A 19,811-nucleotide genomic window follows, 5' to 3' on the forward strand; every position below is an offset into this window, starting at 1 on the left:
AATTCATCGACCTTCGGCATTGGGTAAGCATCTGAAGCAGTTATGAAATTTAGTTTTCGATAATCTACACAGAACCGATTGGTCTGGTCCCGTTTGGGTACTAGCACTACAGGTGATGCCCATGCGCTGTGCGCCCGTTGGATCACCCCTAGTGACAGCATTTCCTCAATCTCCTTGCTGATGTTGGCCTGAACCTCAGGGGAGACTCTATATGCTGACTGTCTGATCGGCTTGTTATTTCCGGTGTCAACATGGTGTACGGCCAGGCTGGTCAGACCAGGGCAGGCTGTAAAGGTACCATGGTAAAGGGTCAGCACATCAGATAGCCCAGCCTGCTGCTCTGCTGTCAACTCCGGATTGATCTGCACCTCGGTAACAGAGTCGGTTTCATGGGTGGAGGCCAGGATGTCAACCAGGGCCTCTGCTTCACCGTCCGGTAGTAAACTGCAGACAGGGAGAGCACAAGCGGTTCTATCATGATGTTCCTTCAACATATTGACATGGTACGTTTTCAGCTGCTTACCTCTGTCATCCAGCGTGACCACATAGGTCACATCACTAATCTTTCTATGTATGGTATAGGGCCCATCCCAAGCGGCCTGCAGCTTATTCTGTCGCATCGGGTTTAGGACACACACCTTGCGACCTACCTCAAACTCTCTCCCTAGCCCCGTGGTCATACCACTGCTTCTGGGTGGCCTGGGCTTGAGTAAGATTCTCTCGCACCAACCCCACCAGGGTGTCCATCTTTTCCTGGAACTTTTAAACGTATTCTACTATGGAGACTCCGGGACCCATATCCTGCCCCTCCCAGGCCTCTCAAATGAGATTGAGGGGTCCGCGTACCCTTCTCCCGAATAAGAGCTCAAAGGGCGAGAACCCGGTGGATGCCTGGGGCACCTCCCGATAAGCAAACAGTAAGTGGGGCAGGTAGCGCTCCCAGTCTCTCCCTTGCGATTCAACAAACACCTTTAGCATCTGTTTCAGTGTACCATTGAACCGCTCACAAAATGCATTTGTCTGGGGGTGGTAAGGGCTAGCCATGAGGTGTTCTACCTGCATTTGCTTACAGAGGCATTCCATTAGGCGCGACATGAATTGCGGGCCGTGATCGGTGAGCATTTTGCGGAAAAACCGACCCGTGAGAAAATGCGCACCAATGCGTCCGCAACCTTGTCTGCCCGTATGGAGCTCCGGGCTACAGCTTCAGGGTAGCGAGTGGCATAATCTACCACCGTGAGAATGAAACGTTTCCCTGTGCTGCTGGGTATTGCTAGAAGCCCAATGATGTCAACAGCAACCCTTTGGAAGGGCTCCTCTATGATGGGCAAGGGCCTCAGTGGGGCTTTGTCTGTGTCACCTGCTTTGCCAACTCGCTGACATGCGACACAAGACCGGCAAAAATCTGCAATATCTGTCCCCATGTGGGGCCAATAAAAATTGTGAGCAAGACGGGCTTTGGTCTTGCGGATCCCCAAGTGACCAGCCAGGGGCACCTCATGTGCTATTCTTAATAGATGCTCCCTGTACCTGTGGGGAACGATCAACTGCAAATCTGCAACACATCACATATTACATCAACATTATCTGTATTCATGGTAACAACGTGTCCCCCTCCAGGCCTGTGCACTGGAGACTCACTAGGGCTGGCTCCTAGTACACAGTCCTTAGCCCCTGGGGCCCCACCAGCACCCCCCACTTGCACAGAGTTATCAAACAGTACCTGGCAAGAGTCCTGAACTTCTGCTGGGGATGCAGGCTCCACGGGGGTTGGAGTAGGCTCATACCGGGCCACTAACCGTCCCAGGTCAGTATCTAACAAATCGTTCGTGGGGATGGCATCCGTTACCCTCACTTCTTTCATTCCGCTGCCGGCCCCCCAATCCATATGGACCAAGGCGGTGGGTATGGCGGGGGTGACACCCCAACTCCTTTGACAGCCATAGTCTTGCCAGGAATGTACTCCTCGGGATTCACAAGCTGGGGGTGCACTAGAGTCTCCTCTGCTCCAGTGTCTCTCAGACCGGTGGTAACTGTATCCCCAACTGTGACAGGTTGCAGATTCTCTGCATAGCTACCTGCATTCCTGGTGGCACACAACGCATTTCGGGCCCCACCAGAGTTTGGGGCTTCCCTCTTCTTTTCTGGGCACGTAGCACTGATATGACCCGGTTTGTTACAGGCAAAACATTTCCGAGTGTCAACAGTGGCTGTTTTACCTCCAGGAGGCTGCGGTGCTTGCCTTCGCTGGGTGCTCAGAGGAGAAGGTCTTGCGGTCTTTTCTCCCTTCCAGCTGGGTGCCGTAGTCCTCCGAAAATCAGATGCTCGATTGGATGTGTAGGAATCAGCGACTTTCGCAGCCTCATCCACGGTCTTCGGCTCTCGGTCCCGTACAAACTGCCGGACCTCAACAAGACAAGTGTGGAGGAACTGGTCTTTTATTATCAGTTCCTGCAGGGCATCAAAGGTTTCATCCGCCAGTCCTTTTAACCACTGCTGGAAGGCAGTGCGCAGGTTGCAAGCATGATCCAGGTAACTGTCATTAGGACCTCGCTGCACTGTCATGAAACGTTTGCAATACACCTCTGGCGTGAGGTGATATCGCGTAATGATGGCTTTCCTAATTGCCTCAAAGTCTGTTTCTTCCTCCTGGGGGAGACTCACAAACGCCTCCAGGGCCTTGCATCTCAGCCCTGGTGTCAGGTATCTTGCCCACTGCTTACGGGGCACCCCATACTGATGACAAGTCCTTTCAAACCCCTGTAGGAAAGTGTCTATGTCAGAGTCTTTGTCCATAGCGGGGAACTTATCCAGGGGGATTCTGTGGACTCGCTCACCTTCGCGTTCTGCGGGCCCAGCAGACCGGTTCTGCTGCTGAAGTTTAGCCAGCTCCAGCTGGTGTCGCTGTGCAGCTTGTTCCCTCTGGGCTTGTCGTATTTCCCTCTCTGCTTGCCGTTGTTCCAGGATCAGCTTTAGGCGCAGTTCGGGCTCAGCCGAACCTAGTAGCTGTAGGTCGGCTTCCAGAGATGTCATCTCCGTGTTCGGTGGATCCTCCAGGACATAGTCTCCACTCTCATCCTGCGGCGGGAGCGATTCCACCTCTGGCGTGTCGTGAGCTGCATCCGCTGGCGGTGGAGCACGGGCTTGCTCTTCCTCATCATACTCCTCGATGCTCACCGTCTCGATGCCTTTGTGCTCACACAGGTTGAGTAGTATTTCTTTGCTTTGCCTTGCATAGCTGGTTGCTTTATGAGCCATTGTGTTGAAAAAGAAAAAAGGGGGAAGGGAAAGCAAAAATGCCAAGTGTGTATCTTTGAGAAAAAAAAAAAAGTATATAGATTCTGCACTGAGTAGACTTCTGTAGGCTAGTGGCTTCTAGCTAGCTTCCAGCCTTTAGTACTCAGAATAGCGAGCTAAACTGCGTACTAATGTACTAAAAGATCCCACCACTGCCAGCCAATTAGGTCAGGAACTGGCCCGCGGCATGCCTGCGTATACGGTTCCCGACTGCGGGATACCCAGATCAAGCGGGGAGCCGCCTTATTCAAGCTAAAAACAAGGCTGGGACCCCTCAAACACTTCTCACTGCCACCACTAGCTGTTGCTAGACACATCCACTCTGCTGTCGAGTGCTCAGCACGCAATACGCGTTTTTGTTCTCGGGTCAGCTTTGCACTTTAGGCCGAATACGAGAACGCCACGCACACACACAGTTGCAATCTTACACTGTAGTGAAGCAAAACTACTGACAGTCGTTCCGAACGATACTGTTAGACTTCCCACTCTGCTGTCGCGCGCAGAAGTGCCCCATACACACAATGCAATTACAATCTTATACGGTAGTGTTGCTCAGTCATACAATCAGGCATGGACTTATACACAGTTACACTTCAGTCTCTTCTAGGCTATGAGTGTTAGTTTAGTACAGCAGAAGTCAAACTTAATAACGATTTAATATTCCAGGAAAAAGTGGAACAATGCAGAAAATATATACAAAATATTTACAAAAAAAACCAAAGTAACAGTTACAAGATAAAAAGTTACAAGGATAAAAAAGTTACAAAGGCACAAGGCTATTTGCTTACCAAAATAAACAGGGATCAAGATAGAAGAACCCTGGACTTGGTTTCTGTGGACGGACACAGTTCTAGTTGGACCAGGGGCCCACTTAGCTTCAGCTACCATCAGGAGCGGACTGATTTTAGGTATCTGCCCCTGTTTTTTTATGCTGGGATATTTGGCTTGAGGCTGCAAGCCCGTTTGGAAGGGGGGAAACTAGTTTTAATTAAATCTCCAGACATAATTTAATTCCCAGAGATCTAACTTCCACATGTAAAATTGTATTATAGCACACACACACACAACAAAAGACTTCCCTATTCCAGGTTAGAGGTGACAACACATTGGTGACATTATTTCCTAGCAGATTAAAGGTAAGGCTCTGACTGGCTATTGACTAATTAGCCATCTCCTTGCCAGAGGCTAGCAAATCCATTTAGCATTCCCTGCTCTTAAGTGTTTCCTAATTAGAAGAAGACAATGATAGAGTTAATTTACATGTACATACAGGAAAACTCCATGAAGCCAGCCTGGCACATCTACACCTTTGACATAATACACAGCAGATAAAAAAATGAAAGAATATGTTCCTGTATTATCCTTAACATCATCAGCACCCCAATATATCACCACAGGGACAGTTTCACATTTTTAGTTAAATTTTAAGGGCTAAATTTATTTACCCAAAACTGTGGCTTTGGTTTACTTTTAACCTCTTGACGACCGGCTAACGCCGATTGGCGTAAACTGGTCGTCTGCGGGTTTCCGGCCTTTTCATGTCCGTTCACGGAGGGTGTCTCCGTGAACAGCCGGAGAGCCGCCGATCGCAGCTCGCCGGCAAAATGTAAACACGCGGGGAATAAATCCCCGCTGTTTACATCATATGGCGCTGCTGCGCAGCAGCGCCGTAAGGCAGATCGGCGATCCCCGGCCTCTGATTGGCTGGGGATTGCCGGCATATGATAGGCTGAAGCCTATCCTTCAAGGCGCAGGATGGATATCCGTCCTGCGCAGCTCACAGGGGGAGGGAGAGGGACGGAGTGCAGAAAACGCTGCTGAGGGGGGCTTTGAAGAGCCCCCCCCCCCAAAGCGCAGCAAGCCGGCGGCGATCAGACCCCCCCAGCAGGACATCCCCCTAGTGGGGAAAAAAGGGGGTAAGTCTGATTGCCCTGGCATAATCCTGATCTGTGCTGCGGGCTGGAGAGCCCACGCAGCACAGATCAGACAGAAATCCACTGGTCGTCAAGTGGTTAAGAGGGATAGGCTGAATTTCACTGTCCAGACAGGTGGGTGCTAAAGGTGGCAAGCTCCAAACAGCCAACAGTTTCCATAAAATCAATGCTTGCTCACAGCTTTCGGAGTTATGGACAGGAAGGGTAATGTCATCATGCTTTTAAATGAGTGCGGTGCATGGCCACCAATTGAAACCTGTCCCCTACTAACATATGGCTAATCACAAGAGAAGATGGGAAGGAATGAAACGTGCATGCGCACAAGGTAAAAAAACGAAACACACGTGTATATTTGCGTTGGCTACGGTCCACCATCTCCATGGAAATATCAGACACTGCCAGTACAAGCACCAGAGCACCCTACTATGTTGTTACTTCCAGTTTAAAGTACAGGTTGGTGCTTTCAGAATCAGAATCATTTATTTCGCCAAGCATGACTGGGTCATGCCCGGAATTGGGTTTGGCACAATACATAGCTCAGAGGTGCAGTAGGTCAAAGAAGATGCCGTTTACAGGGCTACAGTAAAACATAAAACAGTGATAGGGAAAAGCATAAACAGCAGCACAAAAAACATAGAAAACACAATAAGCTCTCCCGAAAGTGGCACGAGAAGACATATATGATCAGTTCAGTGCAATTAACGTTGTCTGTTTGACAGGTTGCCCGAGAACATTACTCTAATCAAAACTCAGCAGGTGGTGGAGCGCTAATGGCGGGTGGTTTCCATTTTCTCCAATCAATCATGCACATTTGAAATTTGAGGGCCACATAAAGTGGCAATGCAGGCCAGATACAGTCCATTGGCCTAGAGTTCAAGAAGCTGTGCATAAGGAGGGGGGGGGGGGGTGCATAGAAAAATAGGGGGGGGGGGGGTATTAACCAAGTGGCGGTTGTCACCCCATCCCTCTCACCAAAGCCTGCATGTTTAAAAGCACTCGAGTGAGGTTGTGGTGTGTTAAACATCTGCACTACTGTATATGTGAACTATTTTTATTTAAGGGAAATGGCAGATTGGAGGTTGATTCTTGTGGCAGGACAAAAACAGCAATTTACCACTCCTACTATGAGCAGCGTTCTTCCCCAACCCCATTTAGCCAGGAGCTCTGTCTGGGGCCTGCCCGGCTAATTCTGGTGACCGCAAGCGCATGTCACTTCCTGCTTGGCTGAATGCCAGACAGGGAATACCGTGTACTAACGTGGTATTCCCTGAAGACCTATTTTTGTCGTTGCAGCGGGCTGGACTCACTGCATCGCTAACGTCAATTACAGTGTGAAACCAGCCTCAGCCATTCCACAGCTTGAATTGTCTCTGGGATGTGAGAGAGGATTTAAGGAGGCTTCTGTAGCAATCCAAAAGTTTCCTCAACAGGAGCTGAGCATAGAGGGTTAGGAGGGAGGAGGAGGTCTCCTGACTGGCTGCCTTCAAGGAGACGCCACACTGTGAGCATGCCATAGGCTTGCTGCAGTTTCAATTTCTTAGCAGGGCAGACCTGGTCCCTAAAAGCCACAGCAACATCCTGTAACCTCTCAAACTAGTTTAGGGCAACTAAACTGGAACTGCGAAGACAGAATCAGTCAATAAAACACACAGGTCATCAGAGGGTCCCCACTGCACACTGGGTGGAAGCGCTTACACCGCAATTGGGGTGAGACCTGGGGGCCTGCCAGCAGTCTCTGGGGCCCTGGGCAATTGCCCAGTTTGTCTCTTAGGAAGTTCCGGCGCTGTATTTCTCTGTCCCGCCCTACCCGAACTACTTTTTCATGCCACCCAGCAAGGAAAAATTTCTGTGGAGAACAATGATGAGCGTTACTGCAAGGAAAATAGATGGAGGTGGTCATATACAGTGCGGTTCAAGAGATGCAGATTTAAACCATTAGGCTTCTAGTGTAAAGCAAGGAGTAAGTGAAGTGTAGCAAACTGTATTTAGTGTGTATAGGACTTAAAGGTTGCTAGAGCCGAATTTGAAGGACTTCCGATGTGAGAATGATTAAACAGATTTTACTCACCTGGGGCTTCTTACAGCCCTTAGCAGAAGGCTCACTCCTTCTGCGCCTGCATTCGTGCCCGTACATCTACATCATCTGGATCATACTGCACCTGCGCAGTAGTTGTGCACAGGTGCTGTACACAGCACATGTGGACACGCACAGAAGAGCTGATCCGGCGGGGTCTCAACCTTTATGGGTGGCCAGCGGGACAAAGTGGAAGACTGGGCTGCGGCGAGGGACTGAGACTGCTGCTAGGGACTGGAAGAAGCCCCAGGTGAGTAAATTATGTTTAATCATTCCCACATTGGAAGTCCTTTAACATCCCTGGCGGTATTGACAGAAACCCGTCAATACAAAATATGCTGTGAACAGTATTGACGTGCATACACATTAAAGCGGATCCGAGATGAAAAACTAACTATAACAAGTAACATACATACACATACATACATACATACATACATACATACATACATATATCTTATCTAAAGTTTAGATAGTTTACACAGCAAATCTAGCTGCAAACAGCTTTAATAACACTTTAATAACACTTCCTGTGATACAATGACAGCAGCCATGTTTGTAAACATTACACAGAGGCAGGCTTATCTGTATCTTGAGCACACAGCCTGTGAAAAAAAAAACGTAACCCTTCCCCCCCTCTGAAATCAATGGCTAGTAAAACCTCCTCCTCCTGCCTAGACTGAGCTCCCATGAGCCCTTGCTACTGCCAAGGCTCTCTGAAAACCTGTAGGTATGGTTTATTTAGTTTATAGGGAATTAGAGTATTAAAACAAAAACAAAAAAGTATTTGGCTTGAGGAATGCCCTATAAACAATAGGAGAGGAGCACAATTATGCAATGAGTAAAAGTTCACCTCGGATCCACTTTAATAGTCTCCTGTACTGTATACTAGACCCTTGCTTGACACATTTTGGCAAGTTACAGAAGAGAAGAAAAAAAAAAAAGTTATGAAAATAATTACTTTTTGCACAGAAATTCTGGGGAAATTAAACGCCACTTTTTTTTTAAAGGTGTTTTTGTTGAGGAACCAGGTAGATGTCTACCTGGTTCCTCAACAAAAACACCTTTAAAAAAAAGTTTTGCAGCTTTTAAAAAAAAAGGTTTTACCAAGCAAAACACAACACAGAGCAACACACAGCTGTAGCGCTTGTGTGTGCTCTTTGATACCGCCGCTAGATTGCGCAGACAGAAAAGCCGGACATGGTTACCATAGAAACGGACAACAATAGGTGTCCGTTTCATTGCCAGCATAGGAAAGGGGGTCCTTGGCGGCCGGGCAGCGTAACTACACGCAGACGCTCAGAATAACGTCCCACACTGCACGGAGGAGGCTGCGACCATCACTTTACGTCGGCTGCTGTGCTCAGTAACTGCTCTTTAGAGCAGTTACAAGGTGGGAAAACCGAACTGAAATGGCATAGAATATAACGACAACTCGCACACCACTACAAGCTGCCTCCCTATTGCAGAATGGTATGAACTAGATTGGCGTCGGAAAGATACAACTGCTGACGTGACTACATGTCTCTAAATGTTTATTGCCTGCAAACACATACAAATAAGAGTGCATAATGTGGAAAAACAGTCCTCCATCAACAAATGTGTGCTAAAAGGTTTAAAAAATAGGTTTTTACCAATAGTGCCCCTTTAATTAAGAAACCTCTACAAGTCATTTACAATAGTATCAGACATCTATATAGCATGATGGACTTCCTAGATTTATATCATGGGATCCGAAGGACACTGGACACTGGTCAAATCACACCTATTACTCACGCTATTTTCACTCTTTGGTGAATGTTATATTTCAATGCAGCGATCGTAAGAACATTTTGGTGGATACCCATGTAAAATCGGGTCAACTGTGAACGAATACATTTTACTGTTAAATGGGATATGACTATAATTGGCGAATACTATGTCATCAAATGAGCCCAATTGTATTATACTATGCACAAGAAGTCTGTGCTGAGTGCAAATGCTATTATATCTATTTTGTGACATTCTTCAATAAAAGAGTAAAAAAAAAAAAAAAATTAACGCCAGAGAGGTTAAGTTACAGTAAAGATCAAAAGGTTTAAGTTGATGGATGTGCTTTTTTCAACAGAAAAAAAAATTGTTCTTAAATGGTGACAAAAGCTTTAATTTTTCAACCTTTATGATTGTATAACTTTTACATCCATGTATATTTTGACTAGAAAACGCACAATAGTTGCAATACATAAGTACTCACTATCGTGAACGGCCAGCATCGTGCAAGTCACTCATGGCCACATCTCCATCCTCATCATCCAATCGGGAGCGAGGGTTGGGTTGAAAATTTCCACGGTTCCGGAACTTCGAAGGCATTTCACTATACATTTTGGCCCGGAAAGGGCCGCGCCCTTTTCGCTTCTTTGAGAAATAGCCTCCACCAACCCGGTCATCATGATCTGAAAAATTAGGGGAAAGAAGGATTAGGGAATTCTACAAATACATACAGAACTAACTACATCCAACTAAATATCTTCCAAATTAGTTCTGGAAACCAACTATTCCTCTGTATCTTTTATGTTAGGCAATATATTAAAATGGAAGTCATCTATGGAGACCTGTGCGCGATCTTGAAGAATTATTATGGCACTATACTTAAAAGACAACTGACCTGAGAGGAATAAGGAGGCTGCCATATTTATTTCCCTATAAACAATGCACAGTGTGAGTCAAACACCACTGATGCATAAAAGATCAGCAGGATGCCAGGCAACTGAAATAAATATGGCAGCCTCCATATCCATCTCATGTCTGTTCTACTTTAATTCTGGAGAGTCTGCAGCTCAACTATTTTCAATAACCAGAACAAACTTATGCTTTGTAAGGATAATACATTTGCCTATCTCATGAACCCTTTTCAACACTGCTGTGTACAGATGTTCTGTTGCAATACAGAGAGAGAATGGCACTGAAGTGCAATAACATTAGCAGAAGCCATGATTATCGTAATAAAAAGACCACTATCGCGGAAAATTGAAAAATTTTAAATACATGTAAAAACATACAAATAAGAAGTACATTTCTTCAAGAGTAAAATGAGCCATAAATTACCTTTCTCCTATGTTGCTGTCACTTGCAGTAGGTTGTAAAAGTCTGACAGAACCGACAGACTAGCCCATCTACTTATGGGGTGTTCTCAGGATTTTATTTTCAAAAGCACTTTGTGAATGGCAGTTGCACCAACCAACTGCCAAAAAAGTATGCAGCAGGCAAGGAGGCTGGCCAGCATCTTTTTATAAATGCTTTTCAGGGAATGTCTTTATAAAGAATAAAGGTCATGCAGAGAATCGCCCATGAAGAGATGGACTAGTCAAAAACCTATTGATTCTGTAAGATTTCTACTGCCTTCTGTAAGTGACAGGGACATAGGAGAAAAGTAATGCATGGCTTTTTTAACTCTGGAAGAAACCTGCCTCTTATTTGTATGTGCTTACATGTATTTTAAATTTTATAATTTTTCGGGATAGTGGTCCTTTAATCAAGTAACAATGGCAAGTATTAAATAAGACTGACAGACTGGCTGGTGAGCATGTTCCACTGCATATGGTCCTTGCAGCAATATGTTACAATCCAAAATCACAATAATCAGGCACTGATCCTCAAAGGTTGTCCTGATATTCATAAGTTACAAGACTTTTGTAGTCTTCAGGTACATACCACGCACCCGGAAAGTATTTGCAGCGCATCACTTTGTCTACATTTTTGGTGTTACAGCCTTTTCATTCCAAAATGGATGAATTCATTTTGTCTCCAAATTTTACACAGAACACCTAAAATGACAACGTAAAAAAAAAAAAAAAACCTAAAAAAATAAAAACACTGAGAAAGCATATGCACATAAGTATTCACACTCTTTGCCATGAAGCACAAAATTGAGCTTCGGTGCATCCTGTTTCACCCTGATGATCCTCGAAATGTTTTTGCAGCTTAAATTCTGGTTGAACTCGATGGACGCTAGTCTTTTTTCAACCCAAATTACTATGTAACTATGTAAATGAAGTCAAGGCACACACCTGTCTATATAAAGTCCCACAGGTGACAGTTCATATCAGAGCACAAACCAAGCATGAAGTCAAAAGAATTGTCTGGAGACATCCGAGACAGGATTGTTTAGGGGCTCAAATCTGGAGGATATTAAAAAAAAAAAAATTCTGCTGCTGTGATGGTCCCAATGAGCACAGTTGCCTACATCATCCATAAGTGGAAGAAGTTCGAAACCACATGACTCTACCTAGAGCTGACCGGCCATCTAAACTGAGCTATCCTGGAAGAAGGGCCTTAGTCAGAGAGGTGCCCACGAACCCAATGGTCACTCTGTCAGAGCTCCAGCGGTCATCTGTGGAGAATCTACCAGAAGGACAACGATCTCTGCAGCAATCCACCGATCAAGCCTGTATGGTAGAGTGGCCAGACAGAAGCCACTTCTAAGTAAAAGGCACATGGCAGCCTGCCTGGAGTTTCCCAAAAGGCACCTGGAGGACTCTCAGACCACGAGAAACAAAATTCTCCGGTCTGATAAGACAAAGACTGAACTCTTTGGTATGAATGCTAGGAGTCATGTTTCGAGGAAACCAGACATTGCTCATCACCAGGCCAATACCATCCCTTCAGTGAAGCATGGTTGTGGTGGCAGCATGGTGCTGTGGGGATGATTTTAGCATCAGGAACTGGGTGACTAGTCACGATAAAGGGAAAGATGACTGCAGCAGTGTGCAGAGATATCAAGGATGAAAACTTGTTACAGAGCGCTCTAGAATTCCGATTGGGGCAACGGTTAATATTTCAGCTGAACAACTTTGTGCTTAGGATCTAAGCACAAAGCCAAGATATTAAAGGAGTGGCTTCAGGACAACTCTGTGAATGTCCTTAAATGGCTCAACCAGAGCAGAGACTTGAATCTGATTAAACATCTCTGGAGAGATCTTAAAATGGCTGTGCACCAATGCTTGCCATCCAACCTGATGGAGCATGAGAGGTGCTGCAAAAAGGAAGTGGCGAAACTGGCCAAGAATAGGTGTGTCAAGCTAGTGGCATTTTATTAAAAAAATATTTGAGGCCGCAATTGCTGTCAAAGATGCACCGACAGGCTGTGACTACTTATGTACATATGATTTCTCTTTTTTCTCTCCCTCTCTTTTTTGTAATACATTTACTAAAACCTCAAGTACATTTTGTTCACGTTGTCATTATGGGGTGTTGTGTGTAGAATTCTAGAGAAAAAAGAATTTAATCCATTTTGTAATAAGGCTGTAACATAGCAAAACGTGAAAAAAAAAATATGCATTGTGAATACTTTCTGAATGCACTATTTACATAGACAGAAACCAGAGGTGTAAAGAAAGACCTGAAAGCCCTTTTGCAGGTTTTCCCACTTTGTGTCCTCTGATAAAGTGGGGAGCCTCATAAAACTACGGTCAAGCCTTTCTGTACAACCCAGTACCTGAGAACTATGACTAAAGTTGTGTAACTTTGGGGATCAGTGTCTGGCTCTGTAATGATTTTGGTCATGACCATTGAGTAGGCAAGTTAGGTCACCTCTTCAGAAACAAAATTACATACAAGTATATGAAAGAAATCTCTGACCAACCACTAGAACTTTGTAAAATCTTATTTAAATGGAGCATCCAGTTATGGAAAAAAAATCTGCTACAGTCATATCTTTTTAGGTAAAACTTGCAGATTGCAAGTCAAATTCCATATTTGTTGAAAGAAACTGTAAAAAGTTATTTTAGAAGTGAACAGTAAAAGTGAATTTGAGGAAACAAGGAGAAAAATATCCTGAATAGGATTTTCCGGGTATCCCATGTACCAATATTTTTTGGTCCAAGAGACGCACTTTTTCTCCCCAAAATGTAAATATAAAAGGTCAGTGGCATATATGCAAATAACTTTTTCTCCCGAGTTTTTCCCTAGGTGATATTTTCACATCGTATCAATGATATGCCTTTTAACCACTTTACCACCACGGGTTCGTATATCTACGCTCCTTTTAACACCCTTTGCCCACCAGGAACGTAGGTATACGCACCTCCCGACGCTATCCGCGCTCCCGCACACCGCTCGCCTGGAGATCAACGAACGGGAAAAACCGGTACTGGTCGTTGATCTCAGCCCCCCAGCAATGAAAAAGAAAAAAAAAAAGTTTCCCAGCCTCATTGAACTTCCTGTAAGCGTACTTCCTACAGATTGCAGGATGCATTTACAAAAAAATTACAGTGACCATCTTGTGGCCAAATAGTAAAACTACATCCAAACCATTTTTCATATACAAATACATACTTTTACACTATAAAATTAACTCATTACCTCCCACACTCCCCAGTGTATTTATTTTTTTTGTAATAAGAAAAAAAAAAAAACATACCGTACTTTCCGCCGTATAAGACGCACTTTTTCTCCCCCTAAAATGGGGAGAAAAAGTCCCTGCGTCTTATACGGCAAATGCAGGAAATCCCCGACTTACGAACTCCCGCCGATACGAACCGCGACCCGTCGCCATGTCGGAGATTCCCTGCATGGGCTTGCTGTGTGGTCCGCTCCCCTTCCCCGTGTAATTAGTGTGGCGGCAGTATGTATGTATCAGAGGTGCCGATATCACTGCGGGGCTCCCCATGCTGTCAGCTTTTCCAATCTTCCCTCCCCGCATATGTCCGCGCTCCCCCCGGGTGTCGGCATAGCGCTAGGCAGTCATACTTACTCCAGCCGCTCTCCAGAAATGCAGACCTGGTCGCCTCTCTCGTGGCTCCTCTAGTGATGGCTTCTGTAATACACGTCATTGATGAAGCCATCACTAGAGGAGCGACGAGAGAGGAGACCAGGTCTGCATTCCCGGAGAGCAGCTGGAGTAAGGGCTGGTTCAGACGGACGCTTGCAGAGCGTTTACTGCCAGCGTTCGGGGCTTGGCGTTAAATGCTCCCATTCAAGTGAATGGGAGCGTTTGTACCAAGCTTTTACGCACGTTTGCACGAACGCGGCGTTCGGGTCCCGATTTTCACTGGCGTTCAAGGAGCCCCTGGAAGCTACATGTTGCTTCCAGGGGCGGTTAACCGCGACGGGTAATGTCCCCCTAGGGGAAGAAAAACCGCGACCGCATCCAAACGCAATGCGAACGCTGCTGAAAGCCCGAACGCATTGCCGCCGTGACGCCAACGAACGCGACGCCTCCAAACGTCCGTCTGAACCAGCCCTAAGTATGACTGCCTAGCGATATGCTGACACCCGGGGGGAGCGGACACACAAGCGGGGGGAGCGCAGACACCAAGGGGGGGGCGCACATATGCAGGGAGGGAAGATTGGGAAAGCCGACATCGCGGGGAGCCCCACAGTGGTACCGGCAACTGATACATACATACCACCGCCGCACTAATTACATGGGGAAGGGAAGCAGTCCACACAGGGAGATGGGGTTGCCTAAAGGCACATGGGGGGGCATCTGAGGGCACATGGGGAACACCTGGGGCAACACCTAAGAGCACATGGGGACACCTGGGGGCCACACTGGGAACACCCAAGGGCACATGGAGGACACATGAGGACTGCACTAAGGGCACATGGGGGACACTGGGGGCCACCTAATGGCACTGTAGGACACCTGGGGGCCCACTGGGAACACCCAAGGGCACATGGGGAACACCTGAGGACTACACTTAGGGCACATGGGGAACACCTGAGGACTACACTAAGGGCACATGGGGAACACCTGAGGACTACACTAAGGGCACATGGGGAACACCTGGGGACTACACTAAGGGCACATGGGGAACACCTGAGGACTACACTAAGGGCACATGGGGAACACCTGAGGACTACACTAAGGGCACATGGGGAACACCTGAGGACTACACTAAGGGCACATGGGGAACACCTGAGGACTACACTAAGGGCACATGGGGAACACCTGAGGACTACACTAAGGGCACATGGGGAACACCTGAGGACTACACTAAGGGCACATGGGGAACACCTGAGGACTACACTAAGGGCACATGGGGAACACCTGAGGACTACACTAAGGGCACATGGGGAACACCTGAGGACTACACTGGGAAAACCTAAGGGCACATGGGGAAAACCTAAGGGCACATGGGGAACACCTGAGGACTACACGGGGGACACTAAGGACTACACGGGGGACACTAAGGACTACACGGGGGACACTAAGGACTACACGGGGGACACTAAGGACTACACGGGGGGCACTAAGGGCACATGGGGGGCACTAAGGGCACATGGGGGGCACTAAGGGCACATGGGGGGCACTAAGGGCACACGGGGGGCACTAAGGGCACACGGGGGGCACTAAGGGCACACGGGGGGCACTAAGGGCACACGGGGGGCACTAAGGGCACACGGGGGGCACTAAGGGCACACGGGGGGCACTAAGGGCACACGGGGGGCACTAAGGGCACACGGGAGGCACTAAGGGCACACGGGAGGCACTAAGGGCACACGGGAGGCACTAAGGGCACACGGGAGGCACTAAGGGCACACGGGAGACACCTGGGGGCCACACTGGAAACACCTAAGGGCACATGGGGGAAACTGAGGGCACATGGGGAAATATTGAGGACATTAATTGGGGGTAGAACACCTACAAGACGCTCCTGGAATATAGACGCACAAGGTTTAGTATATATTCTCTTTTTCCCTGGTTTTTGCCCTCTAAACCTGGGTGCGTCTTATACAGTGCGAAATACGGTAAATAGTTACCTTAGGGACTGAACTCTTTAAATATTTATGTCAAGAGGGTACAACACTGTTACTTTATAAACTATGGGCTTGTAATTAGGGATGGATGCAAAACTGAAAAAAAATGCACCTTTATTTCCAAATAAAATATTGGCGCCAAACATTGTGATAGGGACATAATTTAAATGGTGTAATAACCGGGACAAATGGGCAAATACATTTCATGAATTTTAATTACAGTAGCATGTATTTAAAAACTATAATGGCCGAAAACTGAAAAATAATGATTTTTCCCACATTTTTCCTATTTTCCCATTAAAACACATTTAGAATAAAATAATTCTTGGCATAATGTCCCACCTAAAGAAAGCCTAATTGGTGACGGAAAAAACAAGATATAGTTCATTACACTGCGATAAGTAATAATAAAGTTAGACGAATGAATAGAAGGAGAGCTGAAAGGAGAAAATTGCTCTGGTGCTCAAGGGGTAAAACCCCTCAGTTGTGAAGTGGTTAAACCACCAGCAAAGAAGAAAATACACAAAATAATTTGATAGTACTTTTTTACTTAGTTTTTGGTACTTTTCAATTGCAAAGTGCTAAAAAGTTATTTTAAAAAAAAAGAACCCAAGGCTGCATCACAAAAAATAAAAAAATTACTACCAGCTCGACGCCGCCTCCCGGATGCACCCACGCCGCTCTACGTGGCCATGTTCGTTCTCCGCAGCCTCTGACCACAGGCAGACAAATCCAAGATGGCCACGACCCAGAAGTGCTTCCTGGGTCACGGCTTAAAGGGAAGGTTCAAGCGAAATAAAAAAATGAGTTTCACTTACCTGGGGCTTCTACCAGCCCCATGCAGCCATCCTGTGCCCTCGGAGTCACTCACTGCTGCTCCATTCCCCTGCTGGCAGCTTGCCGACCTAGGAGGTCGGCGGGACGCATTGCGTACATTTTTACGCATTCCCGCTAGTGCAGGAACATTAACACATCCATTTCTATGCATTGCTAGTTCAATACGTAAAAATGTACGCATTGAACCAGTAATGCGTAAAATGTATGTCTTAATGATCCTGCACTAGCGGGAATGCGTAAAAATGTACGCAATGCTTCCCGCCGACCTCCGAGGTCGGCAAGCTGCCAGCGGGGGACTGGAGCAGCAGTGAGTGACTACGAGGGCACAGGATGGCTGCATGGGGCTGGTAGAAGCCCCAGGTAAGTGAAACTCATTTTTTTATTTTGCTCGGACATTCCCTTTAACCCTCCTGACGGTCAATTAAAACCACCAGGGGGCAGCGCAGCACTATTTTATACATTTTTTTTAATCATGTAGCTAGCCTAGCGCTAGCTACATGACAGCCGCTGAGCTGCGGCTACCCCCTCCGATAGCTTCTGGCGATCAGGCCCATCAGGAAATCCCGTTCTAAGCGGGATTTCCATTAGGGCTTCCCCTGTCGCCATGGCGTCACCGACGTGACGTCAAAGGGAGTCCCGATCCACCCCTCAGCGCTGCCTGGCACTGATTGGCCAGGCTGCGCATGGGGTCTGTGGGGGGGCGGCATTGCACGGCGGGTAGCGGTGAATCGGTGGCGATCAGGCACTGCACGCAGCTAGCAAAGTGCTAGCTGCGTGTAATTAAAAAAAAAAAATTGTGCAAATCGGCCAAGCAGGGCCTGAAAAGTCCTCCTGTGCGGCATAGCCCGAGCTAGCTTACCGCCAGGAAGGTTAACTGCCAATTGGAGGAGGTGGGGGAGTGATGCAGGGGAGGCAGTATGAAGGAGCATTAAGATTGACAGGGGCAGGTAAACAGCAGGCTAGCGACAATCAAATTGTCGCTAGCCTGTCATTTTGGGGGGGCAGCAGAGCTCAGGGGGGACTCGCAGCGGCACCAGAAGGACACAGAGAAATGTCATTGAGCAGTGAACATGCCTCTGTGTATTATGTAACCCACTTAGGGTACTCTTTAAAGAGAAGATGAAAAATGATCTCCTAGGAGAAAACTCCGGAAAAATTGCATTTGGGCCAGTGTGTCTTGTGGACCGAATATTACAATATTCAGCCCAGTGCCAGGTGTCGTTCCCCTCCCAGTTACAGCTGCAGAATAAACCCTCACCTCTCCAGCCGGCTCGCTCCAAGTCTTTTGACCCTCCTGACTTGCATCGCCGCTGGCGCTCTCTCACACTGTAACCAGGTGGCACACGTGTCAGGGTCACAGTGTGAGAGGGTGCCAATCACATGCAATCCAGGAGAGGGAACAAAACAGAGGGTATGAAGTGCACAGCCTGGAGAGGTGAAGGCTTCTGCTGCACCTGCAGTAGGAATTACTTTTTTCTGGTTGAACTTGATAGACCGATGTATTTTTTTAACCAAATTACCTCTGTAACCGTGGAGCACCGGTAGCTTAGCTTGGCGGTGCAGTGATTACTATAGCTGGAGGAAAGCCTCCACGATGCTTACTGTAGCTGAAGGGGCAATGGCAATTACCTGGGGAAGTGCTGGGAATACCGCAGTTGGAGGGGCAGCAGAGATTACCTGGGGGGGGGGGGGTAGCGTAGGGAATACCATAGTTGGAGGTGCGGCACGGACTAGCTGGGGGGGAGTGGGGGGGATTACTGCAGCTAGAGGGGCAGCATAGATTACTTTCGCTGGAGGAGCCGCAGGGATTACTGTAGCTTGAGGGGCAAAAGAGACTTTTTTTTAGCTGGAGGAATTGCGGGGGTATTTTTGCTAGATGAGGGACCGCAACAATTACTGTAGCTGGAGGGGCTCTGGGGGATTACTTAAGCTGGGGGGGGGGGAAGAGGGGGCATGAGGATTAATATAGTTAGAGGGGCAGTGGGGAGAGCTTTAGCTGGAGGGTCACCGATATATCACCCTACTGCTGCGTGCTAGGGCCCTGGGGAGCAGTGTAGTGATGGAGACAGCTTGGGGGAGATGCTCATTTCTCCATGGCTTTTGTCCCCTAAACCTAGGTGCGTCTTATGGTGCTAAAAATACGATACTTTTTTTTTTTTATTTAAAGGGTTAAATATAGGTTTCATCTTTCTTTCTTTTTTCTCTCTTTGCTTTGTTTTTCTTGTTCATCTTCCTTGACAGGTCTTCTGGGTCCTGATCGCCATATGAAGTGATTGGGATCGAGAAGACCCTGTCAGCATTGCAGCGCCACCCGGTGGTGGAAGACGAGTGATGGAAGAGTCTCTTCCATCACAGGTTGGTGCTGTAACGCTGAGACAGTCAGCTGGATCCCGATCACATATGTGATCGGGAGCCAGAAGACCTGCTGGAAGTTTAGAGCCGCCGGTGGAGGAAGAGAAAAAGCTGTTCGGAACAGGTAATTATAACTGCTCCTTGGCACAAGCTCATTTGGCTGCAGTAGGCAGGCAAACGAGATATGCCCCAGAGGTTTACATAAGCTTTCAAACAAAAACATTATTTTGAAACAGCTAATTGGTTAAAGAAGACCTCCAGCCAAAAACAAGTTTGAATGGCTATACATATATGTAGTCTATGCACTGTGTACAGTTAGATCAGGCTTTCTCAATCAGGGTTCCTTGGGGACTCTGCAGGGGGGTTCCTTGTCATTTATCGTGTGTGTGTGTGTGTGTGTGTGTGTGTGTGTGTGTGTGTGTGTGTGTGTGTGTGTGTGTGTGTGTGTGTGTGTGTGTGTGTGTGTGTGTGTGTGTGTGTGTGTGTGTGTGTGTGTGTGTGTGTGTGTGTGTGTGTGTGTGTGTGTGTGTGTGTGTGTGTGTGTGTGTGTGTGTGTGTGTGTGTGTGTGTGTAACAAC

At 47.2% G+C, this 19,811-nt stretch overlaps 1 protein-coding gene across 2 annotated transcripts in view; it reads right to left on the reverse strand.

Annotated features, from left to right (window-relative positions):
• Positions 1–19,811, reverse strand: part of NXF1 (nuclear RNA export factor 1) — a 159,282-nt gene that overhangs the window by 111,263 nt on the left and 28,208 nt on the right. For both annotated transcript variants that reach the window (XM_068260673.1, XM_068260674.1), the window contains exon 2: positions 9,539–9,737. In XM_068260673.1, coding sequence (XP_068116774.1) covers positions 9,539–9,737 — 199 coding nt within the window. The remainder of the gene's footprint in view (positions 1–9,538; positions 9,738–19,811) is intronic.

This window comes from Hyperolius riggenbachi, chromosome 11, assembly GCF_040937935.1.
Source record: "Hyperolius riggenbachi isolate aHypRig1 chromosome 11, aHypRig1.pri, whole genome shotgun sequence".
Lineage (NCBI taxonomy): Eukaryota > Metazoa > Chordata > Amphibia > Anura > Hyperoliidae > Hyperolius > Hyperolius riggenbachi.